Source organism: Sinohyriopsis cumingii, chromosome 1 (assembly GCF_028554795.1).
Source record: "Sinohyriopsis cumingii isolate HCF-2022 chromosome 1, ASM2855479v2, whole genome shotgun sequence".
NCBI lineage: Eukaryota > Metazoa > Mollusca > Bivalvia > Unionida > Unionidae > Sinohyriopsis > Sinohyriopsis cumingii.
In genome coordinates this window covers 118778033-118797771 of record NC_142961.1, presented here as the reverse complement: position 1 = coordinate 118797771, position 19739 = coordinate 118778033, and the positions used below count along the sequence as shown (strand labels likewise).

Here is a 19739-nt window from a genome sequence, read left to right as displayed (position 1 = left end):
TACCAGCACCTAGCGCTAATTTACCTTTCATCGCGGATTTTATTAACCAACTAGCTAATTTTCCCTTGATAGATTTATCAGTGATGGAATTTAACGCGTGAATTAATGTTACATCCGCTAGATGCCTATCTTGTAGATTTTTGCTTTTATAAGCTACATCATGAGCATGACACGCCTTATCAATAGCATTTATCGGATACTCACCTGGTTTTGGTTGATCCTGGTCATCAAGTCTGATATCAAGTCGGGTTCCAGGGCCACAGTAACTATATCCTGGAAGATGTTTTTCTCCTGGGTATTTAGCCCACGGAGTACCGGGTAGTTTTCTTAATTTTGCTGCAATATCACCGCCGTGTTGCTTTTTTTTTTACTCAATTTTGACTTTGGTTTTGATTTTGGTTTTGGCTTTGATTTTGACTTTGGTTTTGGTTTAGGTTTTGGTTTTTCACCTGACTTGCCAGTGGAGATAAATTTAAATTTCTTTGTACCGCATCGTTCACACTTACCCGGAACCGCAGATCTTTTATTTTTTGTTGTAATGGTTGTTAGATCAATTGTCGGTGTGCGCGCCCTACATTTGACACAATATAAATCCATATTCTTTTTATATATTTGCTAATGGAAATCACTGACTTTTCTGCTACAAAACGACGAGAACCAATTAAACATCACGCAGCGCAACCACATTCTGTTCGTATGATTATGGGTTGGTATATTCAACCAACAGTGATATAGCACCGTTCAATTTCAATGGTTGATAATTCTCCATAATAAAACTGGTATATGTTTGATCCAACAAATGCATTGTTTTCAACGAATGATGACCATGACGTTTTCCTCTTAGAACTAAATACAATTTGAGTAGGTCTGTGTTGATACTTTGTTGTTTCTCAATTTGTAGCAATAGGAAATAACGTGGTCTTTCTTCCTGTAATAGTTACACAAAAGAGAGGCAAGGATTTCTGATCAAAGTTTTCAGAATCATGATTTCTAAAATATGTGACAGGTTGAGATTTGGAAAAGCTCGTAGTGGATTCAACTGTTTTTCTTTTTACCAGACGACTGATTAGTGGAAGTCTTTCTGACAAAATAAAACGACATCGAGTCCACCCCTACTAGATGTCGAAAACCCTCTTATCCTAACGTTTTTAAATAGACAGAGGACAGAACTTCTTGCCCATTACCTCCCCTTGATAGCACCAGGTGTCGTAAGTTTCTAGTTGAGATAGATAATAACGAGGATGCTCGTATGGCAGGGTGGTTAGGGGGGCTTTAAAGTAATGTGATTGAGTAAATATTCTCGGATAAAAATTTAGTATTCGTATGCAGAGCAAACGACCCTCCTGCCCTTTCAATCGACCTGAACTATTTTCCGTTCAGATAGGAGTGTCCTACTTACACACTAAGGCTATGTAACTGGAAACGGTTACCGTCCGTCGGTAACCAACCATTTGTCATTAACTCCCTCTCTTTCAAAGATAAGTTGAGATCAGCAACCATTCAAGATAGAAACGTTAGAGAAGTGTGGGCTAAAGGCTCGAACTCATTTCAGATTATATTTTGGGAACGATCAGAATCACATTGCACTTCCGTCCCCCGTACTTCTGGATTATTGTTGGTATCAGCACTGTGGGTGGGAAGGCAAAGGCACACAATCCTTCCAACTGCTTGACAACGCATCAACAGCCCAAGCTTTAGGACCTGGATTGGAGATACGTAGGCGGGACAATTGTGATTCCACTTCGTCGGAAAAAGGCAGATTATCGGGCCTAATGAAGACCGATGCGTTGAGATTCCATTCACAGTAAATGATTTGACCTCTTCTGAATAGACTGTCTGCCAAGACAACCAGTCCGCCGAGAATGTTTGAGACTTGAACGTCAGTATGGAATTTGTCGCACTAAGAAACTGCAAAATCAGGACACGGTGGTCAGGTGAGTTGGTGAACCCTTATTATTTGAGGAGATAGGTCGCCATACCGAGTTGTCGATCATAATCTGAACCGTTTCGCCCCAGAATCGATCTTTCCAGAAGTGAAAACCTTGACGACAGTCCTCATTTCGAGACGGTTGATGTCCCGAGGATGCTTCCGTGATTCCCACGTGCCGCACACTGGTATTGAAGTCGGACACCAGGTGGGAACAACAATTACACATAATGTTATTAATGTATGGGGCTTTTCCATTGGGATTGCCATGGTCAGCCAACCTGCGTTGCGCCACTTACGCTACAACGATCATATTTTGTGCTTGAACAGGATGCCTTGATCGAGGGGATTTGTAAATATGCGCAGCTGTGGAAGTGTGTGATGTGTGTGATATGATTTGAATTTTTTACGTAGCTTTAACAATGTTTCAGTCATATCGCTACGATCTCTGCAACGTGGCAGTTTATAGCGATGTCTAGCACTGGGACATCATGCCGCAGACATGTAGCATGATGTCCCACCCAGTCACATTATCCTGACACCGGGCCGACCAATCCTAACACTAACCTCTTAATGCTGAGTGCAAAGCGAGGAAGCTGTTAGTACCATTTTTGTAAGTCTTTGGTATGACTCGGCCGGGGATCGAACCCACGACCTCCCGCATCCGAGGCCGACGCTCTAACCACTAGGCCACCAGACCGGTTCAACTGTGGAAGTGATGACATTTGTAAGGGGCGCATAAAAGTGTGATCGGGTCAGAACTTGCATTGAAAATGCTATGAGTTGCAAAAACTATCTTGCTGAAATCCAAGTCTTGTTGGAAACAGACTCGACGTTTTCCACGATTCTGGTGACTCGAAAACAATGAAGCCGCAGCAAATTCCGGTTAGTTAAGAACGCCATATCCAGATGGACAAAGTTCTGAGATAGACGCACGTCTGGCTTTCCCCATTTCACTAAAAAGAAGATCGTTCCTACCTTTGAGTAGGATATAACTTACCATTTGATTCTGGACCATATTGTTCCGGTATGCTGCCGTCGTTGTACATAACATCAACTGAAATAGGAAGACGACGCAATACATGCTCTTAATGAAAGTCGAGGAGAAAATGTTGAGGCCAAAAGGAAGAAATGTGAATTGATAAAAAAATAGCCGCTATAAGCGAAGCGGATAATCTTCTGGGAGACGCAGTGGATAGTGACATGAAAGTGTGCGTCTATATAATCAATACTGACGACATACTCGCCCCGTCAGACGGAGAGCCGAATAGATATCGCCGTGTCCATGTTGAATTGGCTGAGCGTACGTCAGTCGATCGTTGGTCTCAACCTGCTGTTTGCTTTCTGAGAAAGAAACAGTCTTTCAAAAAGGACCGGGGAATGTTGCCTTTTCACACGCATCACCGATTTTTATGAGGAAGCGTATCTCCTGTTGCACAAAGGCATCCTTTACATGATTGACCTGACGTTGTATTCGTGAAGAAAAGACAGTAGGATGGGGAGAGGATTATTGATGAACAAAACCCGAACCTCTACCGAATGAGCTTATCACCGCTTCCCCTGTTGTTAGCGAATAGGGAGAACCAGTGAGCTTACCGCCTCTATGATTGCTTCCTAGAGTTAGATGATGGCACACATGTGACTGAGAAGATCATCTGTCCTACGGCCGCCTCACATACCTTCACACTGACGGTGACTGAGGATTGCAAACACCTTTATGGGTTGAACTGCGAGGTAAACAATCAAACCTTTAGCTTTCCGCCTCCTAACGTTCTATATTCCTGCAATCCGTAAAGGGTGTGTACGATCATTTTGGAGAGACGTGGTTTGCACATCTGCCAAACGTCGCATCAAGGGTAAATTGGCAGCCCTATTCATTGACCCTAGCAATCATGGCCTTCTCATCTCAAGCGTAGCTATTGCCAGGTGTCTGCAGTAACATCGCGAACCAGTTGTGATTGATATGAGGCAGATAGTCAGCCCTATACAAATATGGTTTACATATGAACAGCCACATCCTTCATTTCAAGAACAGGAAGATCAATTATGTCCCTGTCTTCCTTCTCATCGAGATCAACATATTGTTTGATTAGCGGTAAGGGTGGTGGACATTCTGAAGAGGCCGACACCCTGGTTTTGTTACGTGTTTAGACTCAGAAACACTAATAAATGATAGAGAGAAAACAACAAGGTTTGAAAACTTTAACAAATAATTTATTTTCCTGGAAACGCTCTGTAAAAGTGAAGAAAAGAACTTACGGCTTTAAGAATCAAATCCAAAAATAATCGAAGAATAATCCACGAATCAAATTTTAGAAGTCCTAATAATGAAATGTTCTATTGAATTCATTTTCGAGTCACGAAGAAGAATCCAAGATGGAAGGCGATGAAGTATAATGTAGATATTATTGTGCTGTTTTGTCTACAGTTCTGTGTTATTCACCAAAAAAATAATCCGGTATTTGAATTTCCCAATAACAGTTAATAAAATGTCTTTGTACAAGATTTATGTGTGAGCACTCATATATTTCCTGGAAAAAGAATTAATCGTTTAGAATCCAAAAAATTCGAATAAACATTAAAAAAAACTCTAAAGTGACACAAAAAAGGAAAATATTTACGTCCCAGTGATGTTAAGCCCGGACTGAGAAATATCTCTATAAATAAAGATTATATAGTAAGTTGAAATGCAAAACAGATTTAGGTGTTTACAACTGAAGAGTCAATGTCAAACTGCTTTCTGAAAAATAACGAGTTCCTAGAAAATAAAGCTACAATATTTTGACATGTAATGAAATAATAAAGAATATTAAAGATTTTAAAACTTACAAACAATTTAAGTAAATCAAATATAAATTAAATCAAATATACGTTTCGCCATATAAATATCATCGAAAGGATGGCTCTGAGTAATATGTGAAAAATGGTTGATCTGAAAAAGTTGCGTCGCACTCCCTGTGCGGCAAGTCCCATCTGTGTCTGTCTGCAGGGTTATGGAAGACAAACCAGGTGGTATGAAGACAGACCAGGTGGAATGAAGTCTCAATTATATTTCTATTAAAATTTCACCTATTCTCAATCGTGGACATATAATAAACATACGGAAGCCGGCACATCCGACACGGCGCCCGGTAAATGGTCGGCCTGGAAGCTGGCTGTAAAGAGGACGGTCCGGATATCAACGGTACTGGCCGCTCGAAAGGCACAAGGTCCCCGTAACTCATAGTTGTCGGGACTGATTCGATGAAAAAGTCCCCGTGTTGGAATGATTGAACGGCCGGGGACAGTCCGGTTTTAATATGCCTCACCAAAACACCTAGTTCAACGGACAGATTTGTCATTGAAATATTTGGTATATTAATGATTAGATTCCGACTGCGTGACTAGAGTGACAGATTTACCATTATGATTCCCGTATGAACTATTTTCGTGGACCATTTCAAAAAAGAAGTTCCCATGCTATTATGGCTGGACAGCCGGTATGGGCTGGGATGCTGATGTAGGCTGGATTACGAGTGTCCCCATGCTGGGACAGCTGAACTGATGCTGTCGACTAGACTGTCGGTTTCGTCCGGGATACCGGTGTCGGCAGGATTGCTAGTATCGGCAGGTCGGTTGGCAATGTCGGTATAGCCGGTGACGGCTTGATGGCAAATAACTTTATGACAGCATTCGGGGTTTGTATCCAAGGGATCCGGCATGAACCCCATGCGCCCGGAATTACATCCTTAAGGCCATGCTCGGATATGCGTGGATACTTGCACCTCTTGGGCTACCGAAAAGAGGAGAATACTCTTGATGAACTGGTATCCCCAGCAACGAACATTAGGTTATCTTCCTGGATTTATTCCTTCTTTCCTTCCATTCAGTGCCGAAAGGACGATTGCTTTGAACGTAAATGTTATAGTACAGTAACCATTTCTCGCTTAAACACTGTCGTAAGTAATATAGCACTGAACATGTAGCATCATATACATTTGGCCGTGTTATGAACTTATTCACAATGCTTAGTTAATAATTAAACCAAAATTATGTCAGCAGCACTATGAGAAGTTTGTTCAAAGATGGACGAAGTAAGGAAAAATTTATACGTAATTACGCTAACTCGTAATGACATCGTATAAGATCAGTGATAGCGTGGTGGAAAGGTGATATTATAACAAGTAGCTCCGAGAGGTCACAAAATAAAGCAAATTTGGCAGAAATTGTAAACTACTGCATACAACCTGCATTAGATCGTAAATTTGCTGTTGTTGTTGTGATTGTTGTTTGTTGGGGTTAACGCAATTTTTTTCAGCACACGATAGGCCATACATGGCGGCCAGTATTAACGGTGGAGGAAGAACCCACAGGAAATCCCCGGAAAGAACTACCGACCCTCGAGACGTTACTGGCAAGTTTTCTCAGGTGAGATGGCAGTGATCCGTAACGGAAAGGACCTTAGACAACTACGGCCCCTCGGGACCCCTGATAAATCTGCAAAAGAAATCCAACATTAACGTTTGATGTGCATATAATAGCACAAAAACGGCTGGATTATCGGAGGATGAATTGTAAGACATGTAATCTACACAGCAGGGAATCTAAAAACTGTCTACACCTGGCGGTATCAAGGGGAGGTAATGGCCAAGAGTTACTGCCCTAGTATGTTCAAAATAGAAAGAATAAGGCCAATTTCGGGTTTAAGTAGGAAAAACATTCCTGATTTAATGTGTCTGGGGAATGTATTTGAATAATAGATTTGTCAGCTGTACGAGCAACATGTTATGAAGTTTGTACCTTGTACTCATCAATGTAAGTGTAAATATCACCATGGAGGAAATTCTTGAAATATTTCACTAATATGAGTTGTCAGCCATCTTCATAAACTTTTTCAACAATTTGGCTAAGCACCACTGATAAATAAAAAAAAAATCTGCTCTTCCTCTCTCGCAAATTGGACAGGGGTTTGTCCAGTTTTTAATAGTTCTTAAACTTTGTCGATAAGCTTCGGGTACCAAATCGTAACCCTTTAAGATACATTACTTAGCCTAATAATAATCACATTTTGCTGTTCCGACAGGGATGTTTGCATGTAACGAGTTTTGCCAAAACGTGCAATTTGCAATAACATAGTCCCACACTTTCTTGGACATGTCAAATTTTCAGACATTTTCTTTTTCAAAACAAGGACATCATACATCTACCTCCTTCTCCTTAAAATGGGTAATTAGGTTTAGTATCATCAAAACCTGAATTTGTGTGTAAAATTGGAATGCGCATTTCACCTACCAACTCAAAGTAATTTAATCAGAATTCAAATCCCCTTTCTTCCTTTACTCCTTCTCTCTGTGTCTTCATTTGTCTTTCGTCCTTTTATCTTTGCATCTTTATTTGCAGTAGCCTATCTAAAGTCCAAATATATGAAGTGCCAATTTCATAAACGTGGTATTCAATTATATTGCAATATTCCATGTGTTTCGCGTGGACGTGGTCTCGAGCTTGCTAAGATACAAATGGCATGAAATGTAGTGATATTTTCACAGTTTTATGTATTATAATAACATAATCTAAATTGACATTTGCAGATTTCGTTATACTTCCAAATCAATGTTTAATCTAACGATATTAATGCGCACTTTGTAATTCCAGTGAATAATAATTTCAATAAGTCTGTTTCCTTCCTTAATCTTTGAGTGTTTCAAAACCTTTGAGAAATTTCGAGTGAAATAATAATATCATACATTCATATAGAAGTTATCATGTTTACCTCCACTGGTGTACATCACTAGCGCAATAGGACAAAGTTGAGTTAGAAAATACAGGTATTCACAGCATACAATCATTGAGAAAAGCCAACGAACTATAAATAGCAAGAACACATAGCTGTGCATATTATTAGTTTGGCTGTACATCATTTTTAACAGCAGTAATGAGTACAAGGAAGATAAATATACATGTAGAAGAATGAAGTGATTATAAATAAACAATACCAAACTCTAAAAAAAAGAAAACATGAAGTAACCTTTACGTGTTATTACTTTGTTAACGTTAGTTATATGACAAGTGCATCTTGTTGGGGTTTTTTACTTTTTTCGTTCTATAATAAAACGAAGCCTTTGCAATGGAAATTATGGAAGGTAAGGAACAATTACGATTGACATTTTCAACCAAATAATATAAACGTTACTATCGGACATATACCAAACATATCTAGCATTGTGTTTCTTCCACAGCATATATTCACATTTCATAAAGACGTTCATTGAAAGTGATATGCCTTATTAAATAAGGAATATTGCAATATAATTCTACAAATTACCATATAACTGTTATTGGGTGTTGTAAAATGCTGCTACATACAAATAAATTCATTGAAATTGTGTTTAATAGGGTATAGTATTTAGACAAATAACTCTGTGAACACCCTTTATATTTTATCGCTAGATAACTAAACACTTGCTCCATTCCATGGATTTACATTTCCTAATATAATTCCTATGCGTTAGGAATGAAACATAAATTATGAACTGTATAATTGCTTGGACACATTGCAACAAAAAATTGTAATAAGATATCATCAAAACCAACAGACAAAGATAACTTTTTAAATGTTTATGAACTTGCTGCTGGAATACTTATTTATTACACATTAATGAAATCTATTAAACTAAGAAGAATAAAAAAAATAATAATAATTTGTATTGTAGCTATTTTTATCATACGTATGTAATGCCAACAACGAGATGATATATGTAAGAATAATTAAATTATGTGATAATATTTAACATTAATCAAGTTATTTTGCCAGTCCAAAAGGTTAATCTAATATGTGAAAAACATTGTTGAGGAATTGCATAAAATTCTAAAATTATAATTAGGGCATTTATTTATAATCATTATAACATGTCCAAAATAATATGATTTTAGCTTTATTAGATGTTTGCCATTGTGCTAAAATGAATTCAGGATGGGCATACCAACAAACACATAATTACAAAGACACATACCGATGGACATAAGCAAATGGTGATTTATGCTATTGAATAGAGGGTGAAGCGAATACAAACAAACAGGAAATTGGAATAATCACATAATCCTGGCCCATTTTTCTAAAAATGTGGATTACTAGATAGTTCACTACATGAACTTGTGGAATGCAGTAACATACTAATGTCTAGTAATTTTGTCTTGCAATCGGAAAGAATTACTTTATTCTTCTCATTTTCTGTTTCTTCTGTTTAAATAGATTCATCAGGTATTAAAGAATTTATAAAGGCCCCACTGGCTTCTTAACATGTTCTGTGTACCTGTCTTGTACCATCCTCACAAACTTTCTAAGCAAGTCAGAACCAGGGTCACCAACATAATTATTTTTGGGTGGGGGGAAAACATGTAGTGGTCAGAAATTACGTCTTACAGATCGAGGCCAAGTCATGTTTTGAGGTGAAATCGGTTGTTGGTGGAAATTACCCTCATCGCCCCTATGTTCCGGCGCTCATGGTATGGACTTGAAATTACCAACTTACTCAGTAGGGACTGTATGAACTGTGGTCAGATGATTCCTTTAACAGTGGTGTATATTGTTCATCTTTAATCTATAATAAACTAATACATTTGCTCCATCCTACAGATTTAAGTAAAAATGTGAAAAGTCTCAAAAAACCTCTCTGAAAGTATGTACATCAGAAACAAACATTAGCAACGTCTTGGGACATATTGCTTCCAGCTTTAAAAGCATACAATTCAATACCGCAACACAGCAAAAACAGCAGTATGCCTATCTTCAGAACCAAGTCATAACAGAGCGCATGTTTACAATATTTTCTGATTACAGTCATTAGAAACTTAGCTAATGATTACCGTCACATCTTTGCAATACGTAATACAACCAACTTATGTATAACAGAGACAAAAGAAAAATCTCAAAAAATATATATGTGATACGTCAAATGTTACATCACTCATACAAATCTGCTAGAAACGTTGTATTTAGTCACATATATTTCATATCGTATGTTTAGCTCTAGCTAAATATTTCTAATTATGACATATCAGCGGATCACTGTGCTTGTTCATAATGCCCATCTCCAAATATTGACCATGATCCAAACGGTCTTAATATAGTGAAGGGGTCATGAGATTAGCGTGTTTTCTTCTTGCTCGCTCCATTGATATAGAGAACTTGAGCTTGCTAAACACAGGACTCGTTTACAGTTTCAGCTGTTAGTTTGACCATAATTTGCACTACATTTCCACAGCTACTCATGATAAAGCAACCATAGTCGTATTCACAAGATAGTGTAAAACGGAATAGCAGACAGAAATAAGTAATTAAACACACCATTTAAACAGGTACGTATTTGCATTTATAATCTGATGTAATATACTCTCTCTTCTGGCAACCATATAAATGACGAAGCGTGATAAACGCAAAGTTAATTTTGGTCACAATCATTGTATTCTTTTCAGTACAAATGCTTTGATAAAATGTATAGTATTTGATTTGTGAGGAAAGTGTAGATCTTATCACATCTATGTACCATTTGCCCTCTTACCTGCAAACACCTGGACTTCACATAAAGTTATAAACGCATTCTCATTGTTCTCATTGTGCCCCCATCGTCTTTCGTTAGTTATCTTTATTGCCTTGAATAGTGTCCAGGGTGGGATATCTACCGTGACAAATAGAGGATCATTATTGTTTAACTTTTTGAGTTCTTTATAGACATTGTTTTCCTGTTTTCCATGTATCGTGGACCCTGCATTACGATGTGAATAGCCTGAAAAAAGCAAACAAACATATCGTATAATAAGGAAAGGTGTTCAGCCAGTACTACTGCTTTTCTGTGAGAAAAAGAAATCTTGAAAACAATGATCCTAATATATCAACGAAAGTCTTTTTGCCTATATATTCGTTTGCTCTCTCCGCGTTCTCATTATTTATGTCTTTACGACATGTGTAATATTAACATCATAAAATGAACTTATAAAACTGCTTGCATAATATGCAAAAATATTGCACTCCTGAAAATATATTCTAGGATATTACAAAATGATGATAGGGGTATGTCTAACCAATGAATGCTACAATGCACATTATTTGTGTATTATAGCAAAACATGGATACCATAATTGAGTCAGCCCAACCTGGACGTTATTATAAATGTAAAGTTACAACGATCTCAATCCACTCGTAATATATAAGCACACGCTTAAAGAAAACATACTGTTCGGGATGGACAACTTTACTCTAAAATGTCTGCAATATATTACCATTTCGCTTGCTATCTCTCATTAGTTTAAAACATTGTTACATGTTATATTGTATTATTTTCATAACCGCTTTCATTTCAATACGATTGGATTCCGCCAGGGACATTGTACTTAACAGATCACGTAAAAACTAAAAGTGACAATTCCGCACATAACGCATTTCCAAACATGTTTGTGAAGAAGCTAAATTTGTGTTTAAATCAAATACCGAACAAGTCTTTGTTCAAAAATCAAATTAGTAAATGATTTTAAAAAATCAGAATAGGGAAATATAAGTATGTGCTTTAAAGCGTTAGTATCAATTATAGTTGTAATAAATAAAATTGGTAATTTAAATGTCAATGTGCTGTTCAACGTTAAACAGTTTATAACGAATGAATCCTGTGTCTCTGTGAACTTGATGTATTGGCACCTAACAGTTAGTATTGTATTTGTGGATTATTACGGACAAGAACATTTAAGAAATTCAAAGAGTACACTGTTTCATCTGTTTATAATCTGAAAATGTAAACGAACACCATTTTCCACAAAGATTTGAAGATACATTATAACGCATACACACACAAACACATACATTATATATATATATATATATATATATATATATATATATATATATATATATATATATATATATATATATATATATATATATATATATATATATATATATATATATATATATATATATATGCACACCACTGATTGCATTGTATGAATGTATGGATAGTTAGCATGTAATAACAAGTATCGTCTTTGCCATTGCAGGGTTACATTCCTTTTCAATTATTTTTTATTCTCAGAACAATATAGTGGCTATGTGAATGATTATGTTTATAGTTGTGTCAGAAATCGTCATTTAAAGAATGAGACACAAAATAGAGAGAGAATATTTGTTTGTAACTAGTGTATAATAAACCCTAGAATGGCGAAAGATTCACCAAGTATTTATGTTAAAGTACAATGGAATCCAAACTGGCAGCAAGATAAGTATAGATTATCACAAACATTGATAACGCAAATGCAAAACGTTTCGAGCTTAGAAAGGTTTTAGTCATGGGAATAAGCAATATACAGCCACAAAGCTATTACTAAGCAGAAATCCGAGAAAATGTACAGATTCGTGTTTGTTTTAATAACAGCATGGATCTACAAACAAGATTTACTAAATGAAGAAAGACAAAAGCATTGAAAGCGAAAAATGAAAGTTGAAAGCATTGAAACATGGTCTTAAAATTGGCAAACTACACGTCTATTTACGCCGTTGTAAATTCAAAGTAAGTAAATCAAAAGGCTTATCGTGTCGATCGCACGCAAAGTCAGGATGCAGCCCCCACCCCTACCCCCAACCCTTGAAATGCAAGGTGGGGAATGGGATAAAGCGAAGAAGAAAGCCAAAATCCTAAATTTCGTTGTAAGTAATGGGGTAGTGGGGACCATTTCTCATTTCTTCTGTGTCCACGACATTTGAAACTAAGCAGCTGACGGCATGATCTGACATGATTCCAGGATGGGGACAGAAGACTAAAACTATGCGTAGCTACAAATTAATAACATGTACAAACTTTACTAAAGACAGGCTGCTAGTGCGTTCCATATCGGTCCACCCCTAGTTAAATTAAATCGGTACCATCTCTAAAGACTGCTTTACACTGAAATTGTTCGGAGGTTTGACGACAGGAGTAACCTGGAAATATGTCGGAAGTTAGGATACCTAAACAAAAATATCACCAATATCCTGGCATGCAAGATATATAACACATATTACATTGGTTAAACCGTTTATTTCACACAATGAATGGATAAGTCCCAAATCCATACTAGCAAAACTATTAACATTCAAATGCAATCTTTTCTAAAGTATAGCCAGGCATCATTTTATGACATGTCTACCCAAGTAAATGTTCCGCAACTCTTTACATGTAATATTATTATTAGTAGTAGTAGTAGTAGTTGTAGTAATAATATTTAAAACCTTTAGTATATTTCTGGACATACGCCAAATATAGTAGTCAATACTGTGATAAACACATTCAATCGTTTGAGGATTTTATGCAGCTATGTTGCTTTTGAAAATCATCAGTTGGGGCAGTTTGGTAACTTCCCATATGGTCACCAATATCCGTTTCGATGGTTCAATATCAATGATGGTTTATTCTAATCCAGATCATACAGTTTTAAATTTATCATCCCTCTCCCAATATATGTTTCCAAAGCACCTAGTTTCTTTGGCAATAACAACAATGTGATCACTGGTGGAGTTCTTATCAACAACGGCAAAATATGCGTATAATCATGATTATACGGAAATATTCGAGATTTATTTCAGATTGTCACCATTTAATACTAGTGTTGGATGTTTCCAGCGTGGTGAATTTCATGGTAATATAGGCAAGATTTAATGTGATTTCCTTGGGTTATCCAAAAATGTTGGCTTCAGAGTCTCCCTGGAGTTTGTACTAACCGTTCAAATAGCTTTTGTGTATTCATCATGCAATTCTTTGTTTTGAATCTTTAATCTGACCAACACCAGACGGAAAGATCCCCCTATTCAACACCTTAGGGGCCACATTAGTCACTTTTAAAGTATTAGTTTTAGTTGGACCAAATTGATTCTGAAACAAAAAATGTTTATTTCGATATAAATCGTTAAGGTCACTTCATTTGACTAAATTGTCCCTGGTGGCAGATTTTGCCAAGTGCATGACAGCAATCTCACCCTGTTCGTGTGGCATCTTGATCGTTTATATATTTCCAGGGTTATATTTATAACGCGATTAAATTGCAGTCGGGTTTGTTTTATGTTGAGGCGCTTGAGCCTTGTCAACATAAATGATACATTCAAGCAGCCCTGCCAACCTCTATGAATGAAAATGAATAATCTGATTACGTATGCTGGGATTTACATACATTGTTCATGTTTCACGTATATGTAGCCAAGCAGGTAGTTGATACAATCTGCATGGAAATATGTGTATCGTAATCGCCGCGCCAGAACAATCAATTCAACATTCGAAATTGGTATTCTATTCTCGGTAGTCGCATTCCTAGGTCAATGTTAGTTGACAAGCAACTTGTTAAACGTAGTCCTCCAATTATTTTGCATTTTTTAACGTGGTTATTCCGTCAACGGTTCCAACGGCACCCAACGTAGGGGCTTTTCAGCAATATCAATTAATGCTGGTAATGCTGCAAATTATGGAAGTATTTACCTGGTTTTGCCAATATCGGCTAACCCTGAAGCTGATCTTGTTAATGTTGAACTCCCTTCCTTAGTAATTCAATAATATGAACCATCTTTCGCTTGATTAGAGCTAGTTTATTTGGTCCGCGATGCCTTCGCGAGCCCTTTAATCGTATTCTTGCTTCAGAGTTGGCTTTCGCTCAGTCTCAAATGCACATGGTCGTACGTCATTGTATTATACTTTGTGTGTTTAACTTAGGCAATGACTTTCATTTGTCCATCAACACCATCAGACTGGTATCAGACAACAATACGCTGATAAATCTACAAGAGACAACTTGATCAGGCACCGCTACCAATACAGCTCGAAAATGGATGGACACTAAGCCTTATCTGAATACATTCATACGTCCCAATGAAGAACAATACCTGACTACAGAGTTGTGGAATCGGTCTGAGGTACCTGAAGTCATGTTGTGATCCCTCGTCCACATGAATGACATCAGTATGTGGTATGCTCGCTCGACAGGGTTCTGCTGAAAATCAACGACGACCTTTGATGGTCCTTGATGCCGAATATGTAGCTATAACTGAGACATGTTAATCTGGTAAAATTCCTTGTTCGACACTGAATTACATCTAAAGGACCCTCTTATTGTGTATTGAACCATATCTGACAGAATCATAGACCACAATATCGTTGTCAGACACGATGACGACTTAAATAAAAGTAGTATTGTTCTTCTGCCAACGTGACCAGACACAGCGAGAGTTTTATTAATGTAATTTGTGCCTGTAGAACTGCGGTCGAGGCATTATCTATACCTTCAATGTGCCAGAAAACTTAATAGTTTTACCCGATATCTTGCGCTGGATCTTTTCCGGATGGCTCTGTTGCGAATTCGGCTAAATTACTCGCGGATACATATTCTTGCGCGGCGTGATAGTTAGCAGCTTCTGTGAAGATTTTATTTGTTCTTTTTTAATTCTTCTAATAACGTATGGAACAGATTCATCGGGTGGTGATATCCAGAGTTCAAAAATAAAACAATGCAGAACTAGTTTTGAAAAAGGAAGATTTTCAAGAATACATATCTCATTTCTCAATGCAGAATGAAACTTTGGCAACTCGGACTGGAGATCTATTACTCATTGACAACAGGTACAACTGGTTTGCATATGCACGTTTCGAGGACCTTAAATGAGTGTATTGGGGACATTTACCGTCGTTATACCAGATTACATACTTTCGAAGGTCCTCAAATAAGTAGATTTACATTTAAGTAATGAATGTGCCCTTGTAAACTGTGTACCTGATGAGAAGATAAACTTCAGCTTTGTCTACAACATGCCTCTTACATGTATGTTTAGATTCCGCAGATAATCGACGCCCCATATATGTTAAGTCATATTTATCAGATACATATGCATACGCGTAGGGAATTTCAAGCCAGACTTGTTTATACGTTTTATACGAAATATCAGTCAGTCAATTATTGGATAAAGTTTATCGTCTTCTATGAGGAACGGTTACTGTTTAACGATTTCAAAACTGAACATTATGGTTACCATCGAGTAGGGAAAACAAAAGGTCAATATGATGAAACTTAGACAAAGAAACACCATACCTTCTCTAAAATAATCTCTAAGTAGATAAAACAAATGCATGTGAAGTGCGACAAGGATGTGTTATTTCATAGCAAACTTCTGGAAGAACACGTTTGCAGTTTAACTTATCACAAACCGGGATATTTGGAAAATATTTCAGTGGAAAGAAAAAAGAACTGTACCCAAATCTGCATAATATAAATAACTAGTATGATGTACCGGTCTGAGGTAGGCTGTAGCTTAACGGTCAAAACCTTCTTTACATGAATAATTTAGAAGGCGCATTGTAGAACTTGTATTTTTCTGATGGGAAGACATTTAGACTTATTTGTACTCATTCAAATGAAACATAAATAACAAATAATCGCAGTTATTGTTTGACAATTGGCATCGGACTTGGATAAGCAGGCTTATCATGAAAATATAAAGAAGTTCAATGCCATGACTTCTATAATGTGTTCTAAGTAATTTTCATGAGGAAATGTCTCGCAAAGAACTTAGGGCTTTGCAGATTGTTATGTGCATTTACAATAGTTAAAGCCAAATGACGAGATCTTTTCAGTTTGTGACAAGATGTATCTGTTGTAATCATCATGTAACTTCTATTTCAAACACCTTAAAATTTCTTTTAGCAAGTTAGTCGACATGAAGAGACACGACCACAATGACGACAGCAACACATACTCTGCCTGTTCATGAGGACACAATTATATTCAAAATATTGCAAATAAGATAAGCACAACTCCTTATCCGTGTTTATTGTCAAAGTACGTTTAATGCCTCACCTCTCTATATCAGTCTCTATCAGTCGTACTAATTATATTAAAATTGTCAAAGGTGTTCCAAAACAGGACTGATAGATTATATCATTCCTTTCTCATGTATAATATTAATCATTGACCAAGATATAAATCGTGTACTTGTACACATTAATCGATTATGTAATGTATAAATAAATCCAGTTTTATACCAAGGATAACAATATAAGCTATAATATGTTTAGATACATATTTATTTAGAGATGGACAAATGAGGAGCTAGTAGTCTGCAAAGAAACTATGATACTAGATCTTTGTTCCCTTGAAAGTTTGTATCTGTTTGTATGAAACCGGTTAATGTCAGTAGTAAGTTTTCACAATGTCATTCTTTATTCAGTCATATAATTAAAAGTGATACATCTCTATAGATTAAGACTAAATCATTTTGCAAAACGTGCAAGACCTTATATTGCAAAGTAAAGAGCAGTTCACATATACCAACGTTACGTTACGTATGTGTACGCTTGAAGTGATGTCTACTCAATAGAGAGCTGCGTTTTGTATATTAGTTCATTTATATATCTATCCAAAATATAATTGATTTGGTAGATTCCGATTTAAGTACATACGTGACAAGTTAGCAGTCAACTTCAGCCAAATGTTGTGTCATTTCTCTAACAATGTATTAAAAGGTACATTTACATCTAACAACTGAAGACATTTGTTACATACTAGGTAATAGAAGATAATGGATTTCATTTTCTATTGACCACTGCAATTATTATATTTAAAAGAATGTATTTTCAATCAATATATGTGCATTTGCAATCGTAAAATGTATATCTTCTGCTCTCTCACACTCTTTCTTCTTACATCCCCAATAACGTACATATGAAGTGATAAGAAATAGAAATCAAATATGGAAAATTAAGAATACTGAATGTGCTTATTTGTTCTCTCAAGACATTCTAGTGTGTATATGCAGGGTATTAGAACAAACGAATGTGTGTTTGTCAAATATTCTGTTCTGCATTTGCTAAAACCACACTGATGCAATATGTGTCATACAGGAATGTAACACACATGCTGGTTTCGCCAATATCTGATTTTTTTATAATTTTACGAGATGAACTATCATTTCCTATCAAGTCAAATACTTACAGCCCATCAATCGTATCGTCCCCACACGATGTTTATTTTTAAAAAATTGAACTTTCCATTAAGATCAATAAATTGACTATCGGCACAAAAGATCTTCATTTTTAATTACATAATCTCAAAAATGAAATCATTAGTTTATATATTTATAATGGTAGCTGTATCAAAATCCGTATTGATATATGGAAAGATGCTGACCAGCCTCCAAACATAGACAACCGAATACTGGTATACTTAGTCATTGCTGTTTTGAACACATTCTGTGCAAAAGAACAAACAATGCAATTGTCTTCCAATGATCAACATAAATATTATCAATTACGTATTTCTTACATCTTTTCGTAGTTAGAAGTGCCTTAATAGGCCGATTATATTGTTATTCTCATATGTCCCAATGAGCTGAAACGTTTTGAATATCTGCCTACATTAACGGATGGCCTTTTTGTGATCTGGTGTTTTTAAGGTATATAGGCCACTGTTTACACATTTGCATAACAAATCACGTAACCAGCAAAAGTCAATCGCTACATGATTTTTCTTTACTGGCCATACGTAACTCATTTTCCAAAAGCTGCTCCTTAGAAGCTTTAACTACGACATCTTTTTACCAAACCAGTTGTTAACCATAATGTTTCGTTATGATGTCAAAGTTTGGCAGTTATTTGGAGATATCTTTACAGTACGTACATTTTTGTTTTATATGTGTATATAGCTGTTTGGTTTATTCGATGTAATGCTTTCTTAAAATGAATTATGCTCATGCGAACTCGAGATTGTAGAGTAGGCTTGATACGTCAATATGCATGTTGTAAGAGGCAATTGAGTAGAAAGCCTCACATTTTGTCGGGGATGCATATCCTATCATTGTAAGAGAGGGTAGAGATGATCCCGATGATTTACACTTTAAAGCAATACACTACTTAGGCGAGATCAGGAGGTTAGTCACTGAGAGATTCAGAGACTATGCTAAAAACATAGTCTAACTCAATGATCCTGTTTCTTTTAAGCGTCATCATTAAAATAGAAGGAATATTATGATGTGTTGGAAACCTAAAGATGTCATAAATGTCATATCATCTGAGTGCGATGGAAAGTATCAATTCTGCAACGCATGTTCTTTCCCCGCGTATGTCACTATCTGATGTCCCCATATGACAAACTCAATAGCTGAGGGCAAGTCTTTGTTCCTTTGTAAGGCTCTGATATCTGATGGAGAGCACGTTTTGCGAAAGAATGGTATTTTGTTCTGAGTGATAAACAAAGCCAAATATCATTAAATCTGAGAGACATGGGCACTTACTCGACGAAGAGTCGACGAAATTGACCTAGATTTTTAATCAATGAATACAATGACGAAAACCAAACTGCCATTTCGTGATTGTTGTGACACCTCTGATCATGGGTGGAGAGTCAAAGAATGTAGACAATCTAGCAGAATTAACTGCATCGGATACATAGCTTCAAGGATCACCCGAAAATACCTTGTTTTGTGTACATACCATTTCCACATAACTGTCAACTTCTCTAGATTTGCAGGGCTGTGGTAGGACTGTGATGGTCAAACGTCTTGCAAGAGAAAATAATCGAAGTTCTCTGTAAAGCAAGTAGTTTGACACGAACACTAATATTTTCATTTTCCATTGCTCTTCAATGTATACATGAATCAAAGTTGGGTTCATGTGTATACCAATTTACCTTGGCATATCTTAATGAATTGTATACAATTTGTTTGCTTACATTTTGTTGGAATATAACGTACTCGGAGTTCATTTATGTGTAGAGCGTTGACTGAGGGTGCTTTATAAATATTAAACATTATTTCGATACAGTGAATTCGGTTCACTCCACG

At 36.5% G+C, this 19739-nt stretch overlaps 1 protein-coding gene across 1 annotated transcript in view; it reads right to left on the bottom strand.

Moving 5' to 3' along the window:
* Positions 1-8658: 8658 nt before the first annotated feature.
* Positions 8659-19739, bottom strand: part of LOC149807732 (fucolectin-6-like) — a 43462-nt gene continuing 32381 nt past the window's right edge. Inside the window, exon 4 of the mRNA XM_089944310.1 lies at positions 8659-10689. Within this exon, the coding sequence (XP_089800436.1) occupies positions 10442-10689 (248 nt within the window). The 3' untranslated portion in view covers positions 8659-10441. The remainder of the gene's footprint in view (positions 10690-19739) is intronic.